General features: G+C 40.7%; 1 protein-coding gene across 1 annotated transcript in view; it reads left to right on the forward strand.

Annotated features, from left to right (window-relative positions):
• Positions 1–14,773, forward strand: part of kif16bb (kinesin family member 16Bb) — a 28,635-nt gene that overhangs the window by 1,003 nt on the left and 12,859 nt on the right. The window contains exons 3-12 of the mRNA XM_039784014.1: positions 8–118; positions 226–342; positions 1,105–1,199; positions 5,530–5,642; positions 5,724–5,866; positions 6,209–6,386; positions 6,793–6,921; positions 7,406–7,581; positions 8,812–8,877; positions 14,529–14,648. Coding sequence (XP_039639948.1) covers positions 8–118; positions 226–342; positions 1,105–1,199; positions 5,530–5,642; positions 5,724–5,866; positions 6,209–6,386; positions 6,793–6,921; positions 7,406–7,581; positions 8,812–8,877; positions 14,529–14,648 — 1,248 coding nt within the window. The remainder of the gene's footprint in view (positions 1–7; positions 119–225; positions 343–1,104; positions 1,200–5,529; positions 5,643–5,723; positions 5,867–6,208; positions 6,387–6,792; positions 6,922–7,405; positions 7,582–8,811; positions 8,878–14,528; positions 14,649–14,773) is intronic.

The following is a 14,773-nucleotide window of genomic DNA, read 5'->3' on the forward strand; positions in this document are numbered from 1 at the left end:
ATTGTAGCCTTCACATATTCGAGGGGATGAGCTGAAGGACAGAAGAAAGACCTTTTGTTATGACTTCTCATACGATTCAACTGACAGAGGAAGACCCACATTTATATCCCAGGAGAGGGTATCTGTATTCTTCTGATCGGTTTCAACATTTTGCAATTTTTATTTTGTATTGTAGTGTAGAACAATTACCTGATATTTTAACTAACCCTTTCTTTGCTGCTTCAGATTTATCATGACTTGGGGTGTGATGTCCTGAACTCTGCATTTGAGGGTTTCAATGCCTGTGTGTTTGCTTATGGCCAAACAGGCTCAGGAAAATCTTACACCATGATGGGTCACACAGTAAGGCCTTCTCAGCTTTCTTAGTCTTACTAAGGTTAGAGTGCCATTTTTAATTTATCTTGGCAGTAAGCTATCCTACAAACATCTGTAGGGCATTTTCCAACTTCCAAACTTTCCCTGTGAAGTAGAGCTTTTAATCTTCTGGGACACCCCCAGGATGTCACAATAATCACAACACTGTAGAGCTAACATTGCAGAGCACCGCAGCAGTGCTAACCTACTGTAGTTTGCACAGAGCACTGACTCCTCCCCACATTAGACACTGACTGATCGCAGCCTCATCAGTCTCTTCATTTATCTCCATGTGTCTCCCCACTAATCAGAAAATGTGATGAGGGCAGCAACCCACAGCTTTTTTTCTCCTCGCTTTGCACAGCAATGGAAATTTCACATTAGTGAGCTTTCTGCTTGTCTACCAGGAGACTTGTGCAAGGTCATCGGCAAAGCTGCTGTCAACATCCCAGATAATTATATATGGCTCTTAATGCTTACTATTTGTTACTTTATAATTAAAACAAGAGGGCATGCAGCTCAGATTGGAATTGCTTTTATGCTTCAGCAACTCCATGTCAGATGAGCTGTTATTTATATTGTTTAGCTGCCTTTACATGTGCTGAGTTGTGGTCACGACATAGTATAGACACCCACATTAAGAGAACATAAGAGGAGTAAAATTAAATTGTCATTTAAAAGTAACACTATCATTTTGTATTAAAAGTTCTAAATGCAAAAAAAATGTTCTTCTCCTTTTTAATGTGCCAGGAAGATAAAGGTTTAATCCCACGGATCTGTGAAGGCTTGTTCTGCGAGATCTCTCGTAGAGAGAGTGATGACGTGTCATTCCGTACCGAGGTCAGGTAAGGAACCATCATACATATAGTTAAGCTTCTTCATATCTTCTTCTGCACAGCAATCATTACACTTTCAAACATTGATGCAATTGTGAACGGCCAGGAAACAATGTTTCAAAAATATGCCGAAACATGGCTTTTCATTATGTCAAAGTTACACAGAACTGCACTACATTTAATGAGTGTAACCAAAGGCATTGTGACCACCGTAGAAATAAAATGTTTGTTTATTTCTATGGTGACCTCCCAAAAGAAGTGACACAGGGCAACAATTCTGTCAGAATTATGTTACAAAGCATGACAAAGATAATGCATTTTCAAATTAATTGGTTGTTGTTCAGTGGTATGGTCTTAATATTAATTTAGATATGATGGTCAAGTAGGTAAAGGTGTTCATTTTACTTAGCTAGAACAGTCCTATAGCTTCAGAAAATGGTATGACCTAACTGTAATGCAGTCCTTTAAAGTCAGGAAAAAGGAAATGTGTGCTGCTTGAACATTAGGTGGGCTTAATTCAACTCTAGAATTGGGAGTAATCTGATGATCTTTTATCTTGTTAAATATCTTGAAAATGACAGCAGGATGCTTTTGATAAATAACCCATTTGTACTGTATTTTTTTGGTAAATACCCAGCAGAGGTGTGAGTTACACATTGCTTTCAAACACATTTTCAAAAAGTGTGATCATCCATGAAATAAAGTATTACTATCACCTTTTCTTGCAGACAAAATGAAATCACAATGTGATTCAAATGTTTAGTTCTAGTAGACAGGATATAATGATTATTAAAAATGCTTTGATATTCCTGATACACGCATCATAGATTTAGTGACCATAGCAGCGTGTGGCTTAATTTATTAGTTCATCGGTCACAACCTAATTCTCAACACATTTGGGAAGGTGCATGATTTTATGATTTTGAGCCATTAAAAGTTAAAGGGATGGGAATATTGGGATAGCATATGTGGTCTCGCTTTGCAAGGAAACTGAAAATGCATGCATCCGGCGGAATTTCCTGCGGCACCGGAGCAGTCCCGGAAGTGGAACGTCAAGGATATGGACTAGCATTGTGATTCCTGGCATGTACCGGTTTCTGTGGAAAGTCTAAATTTTTCTGTTAGTACAGTGCCTGTTTAGAACGGACAGATTGCTTGGCCTGTGGTATTGCTGCTTGCAGCATTCTCCAGAACCAAATTGTACCCCAAAATTACTTATAGAAGGACCCCAAACCACTTAATATGCAACTTCACTGTATAGCTGACTTACAGTGTACTTCAACATCAGGAAGACATTGTACTACTACTAAATTTATTTGACCTGAGAATGTTGCAGATTCAGAATTAAATTACAAAATATCACAATTAAAATGTGGAGTAATCAAACATTATGGACTCATGGCATTGTGCTACCCATCCAGTCCGTTATGAGAGATAATCAGCAAAAAGCGGAGTTAATCAACCACCACAACCGTGTGTGTGTGTGTGTGTGTGTGTGTGTGTGTGTGTGTGTGTGTGTGTGTGTGTGTGTGTGTGTGTGTGTGTGTGTGTGTGTGTGTGTGTGTGTGTGTGTGTGTGTGTGTGTGTGTGTGTGTGTGTGTGTGTGTGTGTGTGTGTGTGTGTGTGTGTGTGTGTGTGTGTGTGTGTGTGTGTGTGTGTGTGTGTGTGGCCAAATAAAGTTTTTGTTCAACTACATTTAGTGTTATTAGTTAGCAGCACACTTAATTAACCAGACCCAGAGTGAGCCTGACGAAAACTGCTGTCTTTGCCCAGTCAGCTCCGAGATATCTGCACAGCGCTGTGGAGGAAGCGCCGAGATTAGGTGATGTGCTGCCTCGGTTTAGAAGTGGTACATTTTTCCTCAACCTTTCATTGTTCGGCAGTTTAGTTTTATTCAGTTTTTTAATATCCAATGCTGTCTAAACGCTCCAAATCCCAAGTTCATTCATGGACAAGGGATGGAGACCACGAGCTTAGGACATCTAATCAAGCCAATAAATCGCAAAGCCTCTATACAGTGCCTTGCGAAAGTATTCGGCCCCCTTGAACGTTTCGACCTTTTGCCACATTTCAGGCCTCAAACATAAAGATATAAAACTGTAATTTTTTGTGAAGAATCAACAACAAGTGGGACACAATCATGAAGTGGAACGAAATTTATTGGATATTTCAAACCTTTTAAACAAATAAAAAACTGAAATATTGGGCGTGCAAAATTATTCAGCCCCCTTAAGTTAATACCTTTGTAGCGCCACCTTTTGCTGCGATTACAGCTGTAAGTCGCTTGGGGTATGTCTCTATCAGTTTTGCACATCGAGAGACTGACATTTTTGCCCATTCCTCCTTGCAAAACAGCTCGAGCTCTGAGGTTGGATGGAGAGTGTTTGTGAACAGCAGTTTTCAGTTCTTTCCACAGATTCTCGATTGGATTCAGGTCTGGACTTTGACTTGGCCATTCTAACACCTGGATATGTTTATTTGTGAACCATTCCATTGTAGATTTTGCTTTATGTTTTGGATCATTGTCTTGTTGGAAGACAAATCTCCGTCCCAGTCTCAGGTCTTTTGGAGACTCCATCAGGTTTTCTTCCAGAATGGTCCTGTATTTGGCTCCATCCATCTTCCCATCAATTTTAACCATCTTCCCTGTCCCTGCTGAAGAAAAGCAGGCCCAAACCATGATGCTGCCACCACCATGTTTGACAGTGGGGATGGTGTGTTCAGGGTGATGAGCTGTGTTGCTTTTACGCCAAACATAACGTTTTGCATTGTTGCCAAAAAGTTCGATTTTGGTTTCATCTGACCAGAGCACCTTCTTCCACGTGTTTGGTGTGTCTCCCAGGTGGCTTTTGGCAAACTTTAAACGACACTTTTTATGGATATCTTTAAGAAATGGCTTTCTTCTTGCCACTCTTCCATAAAGGCCAGATTTGTGCAGTATAACGACTGATTGTTGTCCTATGGACAGAGTCTCCCACCTCAGCTGTAGATCTCGCAGTTCATCCACGACTGATCATGGGCCTCTTGGCTGCATCTCTGATCAGTCTTCTCATGTATGAGCTGAAAGTTTAGAGGGACGGGCCGGCTTCGTAGATTTGTAGTGGTCTGATACTCCTTCCATTTCAATATTATCGCTTGCACAGTGCTCCTTGGGATGTTTAAAGCTTGGGAAATCTTTTTGTATCCACATCCGGCTTTAAACTTCTCCACAACAGTATCTCGGACCTGCCTGGTGTGTTCCTTGTTCTTCATGATGCTCTCTGCGCTTTACACGGACCTCTGAGACCATCACAGAGCAGGTGCATTTATACGGAGACTTGATTACACACAGCTGGATTCTATTTATCATCATTAGTCATTTAGGTCAACATTGGATCATTCAGAGATCCTCACTGAACTTCTGGAGAGAGTTTGCTGCACTGAAAGTAAAGGGGCTGAATAATTTTGCACGCCCACTTTTTCAGTTTTTTATTTGTTAAAAAAGTTTGAAATAGCCAATGAATTTCGTTCCACTTCATAATTGGGACCCACTTGTTGTTGATTCTTCACAAAAAATTACAGTTTTATATCTTTATGTTTGAGGCCTGAAATGTGGCAAAAGGTCGAAACGTTCAAGGGGGCCGAATACTTTCGCAAGGCACTGTATAGAGGCTTTGCGATTTATTGGCTTGATTAGATGTCCTAAGCTCGTGGTCTCCATCCCTTGTCCATGAATGAAACCTATGACTGTAGCTGCACATTCATCCCTACATACATTTTATATTTGTAAGGAGGTGATGGTAATTGGGATCACACAGTATGTAACTGTCTTAATAATCCTTCCTGTGTTATTGTAATAACGGCAGCTATGCCTCTATTCATTTAGAAACCATCTAATATCGTGACCCTTTTTGAGTTTTCAGTGTTGTACCAGAAAACATGAATTGCTACGTCCAGAGGATATGGGCTCTGCCATTCCATCACTCGCTCACTCTCGTAAAGCCTAATTGCTCCTTGCCTTGCATTGTTTTTGAATCAGCAACTCAGACTAGTCCCTTTTTGCTTTTTGCAGACACATTATTGATTGAAGTGCTCTGCCAAAACCTCCTTTGCATAGGTTTGTTTATTAATTGCCAGTGCAAGTAGAGCAGTGCAAGCAGAGCAACACATGCACAGTTTGGCTTTAAACCTACTGCACATCTCTTTTGATATGAGACGGTGAATAGCAACTGGTTTTGTTGTCATTTGGTGTCGTGCCATTCACATATCAAGACTGAAATCCTTCATTAATCGGTGCCTTTGTGGCCTGGTGTGCAATCTTGGATCAAACTTAGCATTTGTGTTTCTCTCTTGGCACCAGCTATTTAGAGATCTATAATGAACGTGTGCAGGACCTTCTCAAGAAGAGAACTACACCCACAGATGGAGGCTTGAGAGTGAGAGAGCACCCCAGGGATGGACCCTATGTAGAGAGTAAGATGGGTTTTTATTCTCCATCCAGCACCCATCTCGGCTTGTCTAAAATGCAGAAAATCTAATACAACTTGTGTGTAGATCTTTCCAAGCACTTAGTACACAACCACAGTGAAATGGAGGACCTGATCATTCTCGGCAATGCCAACCGCACCACAGCCAGCACGTTCATGAATAACCTTAGCAGCCGCTCCCACGCCATCTTCACCATCAGCTTCACACAGGTGAGCTCCAGTGCTTAAGCGTATCCTTGCTGCTGTGTCTCATGTTGGGTAAAACATCATTTGAAAGTTTTACTGCAAACTCTTTGGGTCTTAGTAAAGGCCATCCCTCAAGAGCTCTAATTAGCCTTGTTTATCTGTTTAGTGGAATGACACTTTTCAACATGTTTTTTTTTTTTTTTTTTTCTTCTCATTTTCAAAGGCTTTTTCTTCAGGCTTTTCCATCTGAAGTAGCACTTTTGTCATGATACTGCCTAAAAGTATTCCTCTGTGATCGTGCCTCTTTTGAACTAGACAGATTGCTCAGTAATGGTTTTTCTTTTCTTTTTTTTTTTTCTGCCACAGGTGTGGTTTGATTGGTTTGATGAAGAGTTGCCACGTGAGAAGCTGAGTAAGATCCACCTGGTGGACCTGGCAGGCAGCGAGAGAGCTGATGCCACGAACGCTACAGGCTCCAGGCTGAAGGAAGGTGCCAACATCAACAAATCCCTGGGCACCCTGGGCAGTGTGATCTCAGCTCTGGGTAAATAGCAGTTACAGCATGACAAACCATGACACCACATCTTTATCTAGTATTGAGCTGGTCAGCTCAATAGTACATAGAATAATGGTTGAATTCTATGTAAGAGTGGTCCTTTTTATTCACTGTGGAATCAATCTGCCCTTTAAAAAACGAAATGCAATATAGGGGTTTTTATTATTTTAATTTTATGTTTAGTTTAATTCCAAAAAAATGTTTTAATAATTTGAAGGAAAAATTGACGTGATGAAAATTATGGCTGGAATTAAACTCGTGAGTGCAAACTACTCAACACATTTTGAGGATTAATATTGCCCCCATGGATCTTTAGAGCTTTTGGCTAAAACATTTTATGTTGCTACACTCCAGTTTCTCTGAGTCAGTGTTTTCTCTCTGTGTGACCTCGCAGCTGATCTTAGTGTGGGAGGACAGTCAACAAAAAAGAAGCAGCAGATCTACATTCCTTACAGAGACTCTGTGCTGACATGGCTACTGAAAGACAGCCTGGGTGGAAACTCTGTGACTACTATGATAGCAAGTACGTACAGTAAATCAAAACTCTGCTGAAACTCTTTTTATTCTTACCTTTTCTTGAAAATGATCATGTTAACCACATATAGAGCTGCAACTAACGACTATTTTCATTGTCGATTTAATCTGTTGATTATTTTCCCGATTAATTGAATAGTTGTTTGGTCTATATAAAATATCAGAAAATTGTGAAAAATGTCAGTGTTTTCCAAAGCCCAATATGATGTCTTCAAATGTCTTGTGTTGTCCACAACTTAGATATTAAGAGTAAAGAAACTAGAAAATATTCAAATTTAAGCTGGAATCATAGATTTTGTACATTTAGTTTCATAAATAACCCAAATCGATTATCAAAATAGTTGCCCATTGTTGTAAGTTGATAACTAGTCGATTAATCTTTGCAGCTTTAACCACAAAAATACTTTTTTTGGTTATCTCACCACTGCTCATCAACCGGTGTGCTTTCCTCCCTGGTGACCTCCTCATGGCAGCCGTCTCTCCTGCTGATGTGAACTACGGGGAGACCCTGAGCACGTTGCGCTTTGCCAGCCGAGCTAAAACCGTAGTGAACTCTCCCACGGTGAACGAAGACAACAGCGTGGATGTCATCAGAGAGCTGCAGGCAGAGGTTACCATGCTCAGAAGGCAACTACAAGAAGCAAATCAGGTCCTGCATGTGTTCAAACTCGCATAAAAGTAGGGATGCACCGAATCCAGGCTTCGGATTCGGCCGAATATTGGGGTTTTTGACGGGGTTCGGTTTCTGCCGAACCTTGGAATGTTTTTCCACCAAACCCTACGCTTGCACTACGTGCGCTACGCTGGTCGACGCAATGACCCCGCCGTTGATTACAGGAAGGTGTTTACGTAGGTGGAGCGTTCAATGCAGTAGGCTGTGAGAAAGTGAAAAAGGAACTCGTGAGCAGAAAAAGTGTTTGGCAGTACTTTCAGTCAAAAGAAGGCGATTGTGGCTGGGTTAGCTCAGTTGGTAGAGCAGCCGCACATATGTCGAGGTGTATACCTCGGTGCAGAAGGTCCAGGGTTAGAGTCCGACCTGAGACGATTTCCTGCATGTCATCCCCCTCTCTCTCCCCTTTTATATCTATCTGTTCTTTCCATTAAAGGCTGAAATGCCCCAAAAAAATCATTATAAAAAAGAAAAGCGATTCAAGTCGACCTACATGTTCAATTTGCAATGCAGATTTTGTCTCGTGGTGGCAAGGGCCCTAAAAAATACACAACATCGCCACTGTTAAAGCATTTGGTATGAAACATCTGAAAGAATACCAGTTGTGCATGAAGGAATCTACAGACAGCAGCCAAAATGCAGCAACTTCAGGTAAGGAAGGACAGTAACAGCTAAAAACTTGTGTTAACCAGACACTGCCTCTCCCGGGCTGTCAGCGGTTCTCTCGGCAAATGAGTCTCCCTACAGCAGGAGCGGAGCGACCGAACGGCCGGCTGCTGCTCGTTAGCTAACGTTAGCGTTGTAATTTCACTCACCCAACATGCCTTCATCATACACTGGTTAGCGAAAATTTGCCAAACAAAATTGTCACTCAGCTGGTGATAGCAATGTGCTTTTGTACAATGTGAAAAGAGCGTGTGAATTCAACATGAAGTTGTTACATTTAACTATTTTAGAGGCTGTGGCTGTTGTTTACTTCATTAATGTGTTTACTGTGTTAATGGATGGAGGATGAGAGTAGGATTCGGTATTCAGTTTCAGCAGAATCTTAACCAGTGGATTTGGTATTCGGCCGAGCCCCGGTGCATCCCTACATAGAAGGCCATCAAGGATACTACAATATGTTTGACAGTCTTTTATTCAAAGGTTACATTGTAGGTTTGGCTGTTTTCTTTTCTTTTTTTCTTTTTTTTTTTACTACTACTCCAGGTTTCCCGTGGGGAGCCATCTTCCTCCTTGAAGGTAGAGGAGGAGCTGCATCAGAATGAGACAAGGGTGAGTCATCCTCTGCCAATTGGAAAACGTGGGGGAGGTTTGATGTTCTCCTCTGTAAAGAAAACACCTGCTAATTCCCAAATTTAAATTTGCCAAAGCAATAGGAGTTTGATTCACCACATAGTTTAAACAAACTATTCTTACAACACATTGATAAAGAGGCCATGTGAGCTTACAGCAATACCGTTTGGCATTTTTTTTTTTTTCCTTTTAGTACAGAGTTTGATAGACGAGGTCAGAATAAAATGTGAGATACCCTTGTTCCCAGTCACATTCTTTGCTATGTTGCTAGACCGACACTACTAGTTTGTAAGATGCCCTTGTTGCCTATGTTTTTATTGCCGACTTGTTTTTATGTGCCCTCATTTTCAATTTAGTAATATGTCATAACAAATTTGCATTTCATTTTTAAGTCCAAAATCCAATGTATTATTTGGTGAAAATTATGCCATTTGCCATTATGCCAAGATATATTACACAAGTAAAATAGAAGGCCATAAAAGTCTGAAGGCTTCCTCTATCAATTTTAACACTAACAATCCTCAAAGCAGCAAACTCCCAGCAGCAGATTTGACAGACGGTGGTGCTTGCAGTAAAGACATCCTCCCAGCTGGTGGCACTGCAAGTCTAGTAAACCGCTACTTCATGGAGTGGAAAGGCTGATTAGAGTGGAATCAACCTCCACATTTAAATTACATTTCCCATCTATTTAGGTTTGAATTGCATCCAAAAGCTGAGTTCTTGTAATGAGTGTGAAGTTAGTTAGTGTGTGTGTGTGACAGTGTTTAGGGAGTCTGAAAATGAGATACAGACATGCCTTCAACCCAATATGGTTTCTGAGGCTGGGACAGGATGGCAGCATCCTTTTACAAGCCCCCAAGCTGCAACAAAACAATGCTGCTGTGTGCCAACCCAGAGTTTACGCTGAACACTTTTCCTTTGTTGAATTTGTGCCCAACCTCCCAAATAACACCAAATGTCATCTGTTTGGGACTCATCGTACTCCGCCAAGTAGCCTGTTGCATTATGCATTGAACTGTGAAGCGTCAGTCATGAAAAGTATGCGGTGACTTTTCTCTCCCATCACATTTTGTCTCTCATCATACATACTTAGCAGTACATTCTCTAACTAGCTGACTAGCATAGATTTAAACTTGTGTTGATCTGGCCTTTAAAAGATGTGTCTATTATCGACTTGTAGCAGCCACTAGTGACCCTGCACCAGAATACCAGAGTAAAGCTACACATTAAAGAAGACGTAAGGATTTTGAAAACCCTGCACATGAATGTGGGCCATATATGTGTGTTGGATAATTAACATTCTAACTCTGTATGGTGGTTAGCAGGTGACATTTAGGGGCTCCACAGCTCTTTTATTTATGACAGTGTATTGGAACTCATTAGCAACTGTCACCGCTCCTAATTAAGAGGTCTTGATTATTGACATATGGCACTTTTTGTTTCTGACTATCAAGCGTATTAATTAAAATACAGTGTTATAAATCTGTTTTCATGGTCGAGCAGTGATGGCTTCATGCTCAGATGCAACATCACCCATCTCTACCGGCAGAGCTGAAAAATATGCCTTATTTAGAGCGGTCATGTAGAAACACCTGTTGAGATGCATGATATAATGTGACACCTAAGTGAAAAGGTCATTTTACCGTTGACCGGCAGGCACCCTGTTGTTGCCAAAACTCTTAAGTGTTTGATGAATGACTTTATGGATTTGACATTTGTCTTCCTGTGCATTTGCATTCTGCAGATGTTAGAGCTGGTGTCTTTGCTCAGTTCAGTACAGAGAAGCACATCCAGCCAGTTTGAAGTTGGCCATTTAATTCAGCACACATACTTTACAAACAAAGGCTTAATCACGTTTTGTGGAAGTAGATTTCTCTTCTTAACAAATGGCCTTGTTTTTTAAATAGAACGGCTAATATAATCCAACCTCCATGTTTAAGTGTATGGTGTTGTATGCAATTTCTCTAGCACATAGTTTTTAAATAAAGAGCAAGTCTTCTCCAACTCTTCAAGTTCTTGTTTAATTCAGTTTATGCGGTTGCTGAGAGCTAGATGGAAATTTTTTTTGTTTTTGCTGGGACCGTAAGGAGACAAGTTGACCAAGAGCGGTGTAAACAGAATTTTGAATTCTGTATTCAAAGCAGATTTAGAATGCAAAGTTATTCATCGTCAGCTTCCTAGATTGGTTACAGGGCATGTGGGAAAGAGAAAGTAATTAATATGAGATGGATTCCACAGCAGCCTCACAGAGACGGCAACAGATTGAGAGAACAAAAAAAAGCAGGAAGAGGGTAAAGTGAAATGTTGTTCTACTTCAGGGGTATATACATGCACGCACGCACGCACTTGCATGTACATGCACACAGATTTGTGAGTAGCTCTACTTCACAAGTAGAGTGCTGCTCCCCAGCCAGCCTTTCAGGTCCTGTGTAACACAGTGGTGGGAGGAAACTCCATTTCAGTGAGATAAAATGAACGGCAGTGTTTCTTTGATCCTAGTGGTCTTTGTATTTCCCAAACATGCTGCAATCAGCACAAAGAAACAACTTAATCCTTGAATGCTCTGAGCCTGGCTCTGTTTAATGTCAATTTACCTCATGCTGTCAGCAGTTATACATCATAGTTAGTCATTATTGCATTTCATGACCTTTACATATTCATATCAGCAGCCTACCTTTGATTCTTCACATGCCAGTAAAGTTTGGCTCCAAACTAGATTGACTTTTTCTTGATTACATGGCCAGATTATTCATGTTTGAAACACACATGGCAAGCACATGTGTTATAGGTACCATTCATGCCTACAAGGACTAAAATCTCCTATTGGGGCCCTAAAATAAACTAATTATTAAATTCCAGTTGATTTTAATTTGCACAATATATGCTGAAATTTGAACCATTACCTGACATGAGTCGCAATGGGACACAGCGTGATAATTTGTTGAATGATTGGGAGCCCAGAGCACTTTTATCAGGTTGAATCCCTCTCTAGTTTTTAAGCACATGCAGCATGCATGGCAACATGCTGATGGCTCGAGTGCATATCAAGCTAATTATACAAAACATTCAAATTACAACCAGAACAACTTTTCTCTGTGGTTGAGATTCACATTCACAAATAACAAAGGGGTGGTTAAGAAACAAACAACTGTTAATAAGACGCCAATTATTTTCTGTTAGTTACCATAGTGGAATACAAGCAATCATTAGAAACATAAGGCTTCTTGCCATTTTGAAAACCATGGCCATGTAATTGCCTTTCGCTTCACGCGTTATTCATTTGAACTTTTCTAAAGAGCAGTAATCTGAGGTATAAATATGGCTCTTTCAAGGAAATTAACCTTTTTAATGTAACAGAGCAAATCTAATGTAGACGTTTTTCTCTATGCCTGGATTCAGTAAGTTACCTGCTTATCAGAAGTCAGAAAAGCATTGCTTGGCATAGTGTGGCAGTGTTTTGAAAGGCACATTAACCGAGTCTGGAACCTGAACTGTAAAGTGCTGAGAGAAATCCATTAAATTCTGCCTAACCACAGATGATGGCTTTTAATGGAAGCCTAAATGCTGCCCGAACATCGCTGCTGGTCTAGGCCACAGTTAATTACAGTACGTTCACCAGCTTCCTCAATCTGAAAGCAGACTTTTTTTGTCCTCATAGCACACAGGCTGACTGAGTGTGGTGAGGAGCAACTTTGTTTTTTGTGTGTGTGTGTGTGTGTGTGTGTGTGTGTGTGTGTGTGTGTGTGTGTGTGTGTGTGTGTGTGTGTGTGTGTGTGTGTGTGTGTGTGTGTGTGTGTGTGTGTGTGTGTGTGTGTGTGTGTGTGTGTGTGTAATAAGAGGATCTCATCTGTCCTGTTGTCTGAGGAAAGTGACACAGTGCATTAATCTACCAGGCTGCTCTTCACCTCTAATGAAGTCTGAAGAATCCCTTTTAATTAAGTACAGGGGATGAGGTCGATGCCTCTCCTTCTTCATTAGGAAAAAAGGATTTCTCACAACTGCCAATGAGTGAGGTGGTGCTGGTGGTGGACATGTCTCACTTCACTGTCCAATCTATATGAAAAAAGAGTGTGGAGGAGATTGAAAAAGGGGGAACTAGTTTATGCAGAGTGTTGCCTCTGAATCCTCCATATGTGAGATTTTCTGCTCTGCCTCTTGGGGAGGTACTTATGATAATCCATTGCAATGTGAGGCATTAGTCCACCAGCTTAACAGAAGAATACTTCTGATAGGGCCACTCATGCTTGGGTAAAATCTGGGTTATTGAACCACAGCCATTGCCCTGGGAGGAAAAGGTTAGCAGCATTAAACCCTTTGCCCAGAGAGTTAAGTTTCTTTTTATGGCTTAATTCAGTGTCTTTTGAACCCAGCAGGTCATCCAAGACTAAGTATTTAATTTCTTGTTGAATAATTGGCAAATTAACTGCCCACTATCTCATTCTGTCTGCAGCCTGTCTAGACTTTTCTAAAGCTTAACTCACACCTTTAAACATGAAAAACTAAATACAATTTTGATACAAAACTAAATGAATATGGCCCCCTTGACAGACTTGTGCTGTAAGGTGGTGTGACTTGCGCTTTTACATTTCCTCAGCAACAATTGTTGGAGGCAGTGAAGCAGTTTATGAAGCAGATAAGAGGTTTAAGGGTTGTCCTGTGCTTTAGAAATGACATTTAAATCAATTTCTCTGCTTTTTTTTCCTTTTCTTTTTAAATCACATTTTTGTACCACCATTCAATCCATATTTATCAGGGGTTTCTGGACAAGCAGAATGGATTTGTCTTTTTTCATGCAGCCATTAATTTCTATCTGACTTGAGTTGTGATGCAACTGCAATGTTGCTTTGTGTCACTATAATGCAGTATTCATCAATAGCCTATGTGTGAAATATGGACACTGAAGAGTTTTTTTTTTTTTTTCCCATCATTTGCTTCTGAGATTTGGCATTTATGCAAACATGCTGTGTTTTATGAGGGGGGGATGAAAATGTCCCCATTTAATAATCTTATGACAAATTATTCTAGTTATTCAGATTCCTCAACCAATAATACTCTACTGAATATAAATGCTTTATGTGTAAGCCATGGCTTGCTTTTCACTTCCTGTGAGCCTATAAGGCACAGGAATTCACTTTAGTCTGACCTTCCATACGATGCTATCGGACACATTGTACATGACACAGAACTAGAAGTTTGTTGCGGTTACCTAAAGTTAACATACTTTACAAGCTCGGGAGTATTTTTATAGGAGCATGCAGTGTTGATGGCTATGTATCAATAAAGGCAATGGTGCATGGTCTACAACCCATCTTGTGTGCGTGTGTGTGGGCAGCGGCACTGCGTCTGTTTCACTCGCTGAACACTGTACAGTTTGACTCTCGCCACGATAATCTCAATGATTTATGGTGTCTCTCTTGCCGTTAGCCACTCTACCGCTTCATGGCGACACATGGTTGGAACGCTGCTATTCTGCTTGGCCTTCAGGCAAGGAAGAGCAGTCATAAAGAATTCAGTTTTCTGCTGGTTGCCATTAAATGTCTGTCAGCATTTTAATTTTATATTCTGTGCCATTCCAGTTACAGGCTATTGAATGTGTCCCCCCCCCACATTTCATGGTATATTCTCTACAGGAGAAGACTGTGGCTCTGAGGAAGGAGGGGAGAGGAGTGATCCTGGACTGCCAGTTACCTCATCTGATAGTCATTGATGAAGACCTGCTCAGCACTGGAATCATCCTGTATTATTTGAAAGTGAATAGATAATTTGAACTTTGTATAATTCACACATTACTCTTTTTATTTGTCTCAAATCATCACAAGCCAAGGTCCAGTGCTTTTTGTTAATCGCCAAACAACAGCTTGCATATTGCATCCTG

The sequence above is a fragment of the Perca fluviatilis genome, chromosome 19 (assembly GCF_010015445.1).
Source record: "Perca fluviatilis chromosome 19, GENO_Pfluv_1.0, whole genome shotgun sequence".
NCBI lineage: Eukaryota > Metazoa > Chordata > Actinopteri > Perciformes > Percidae > Perca > Perca fluviatilis.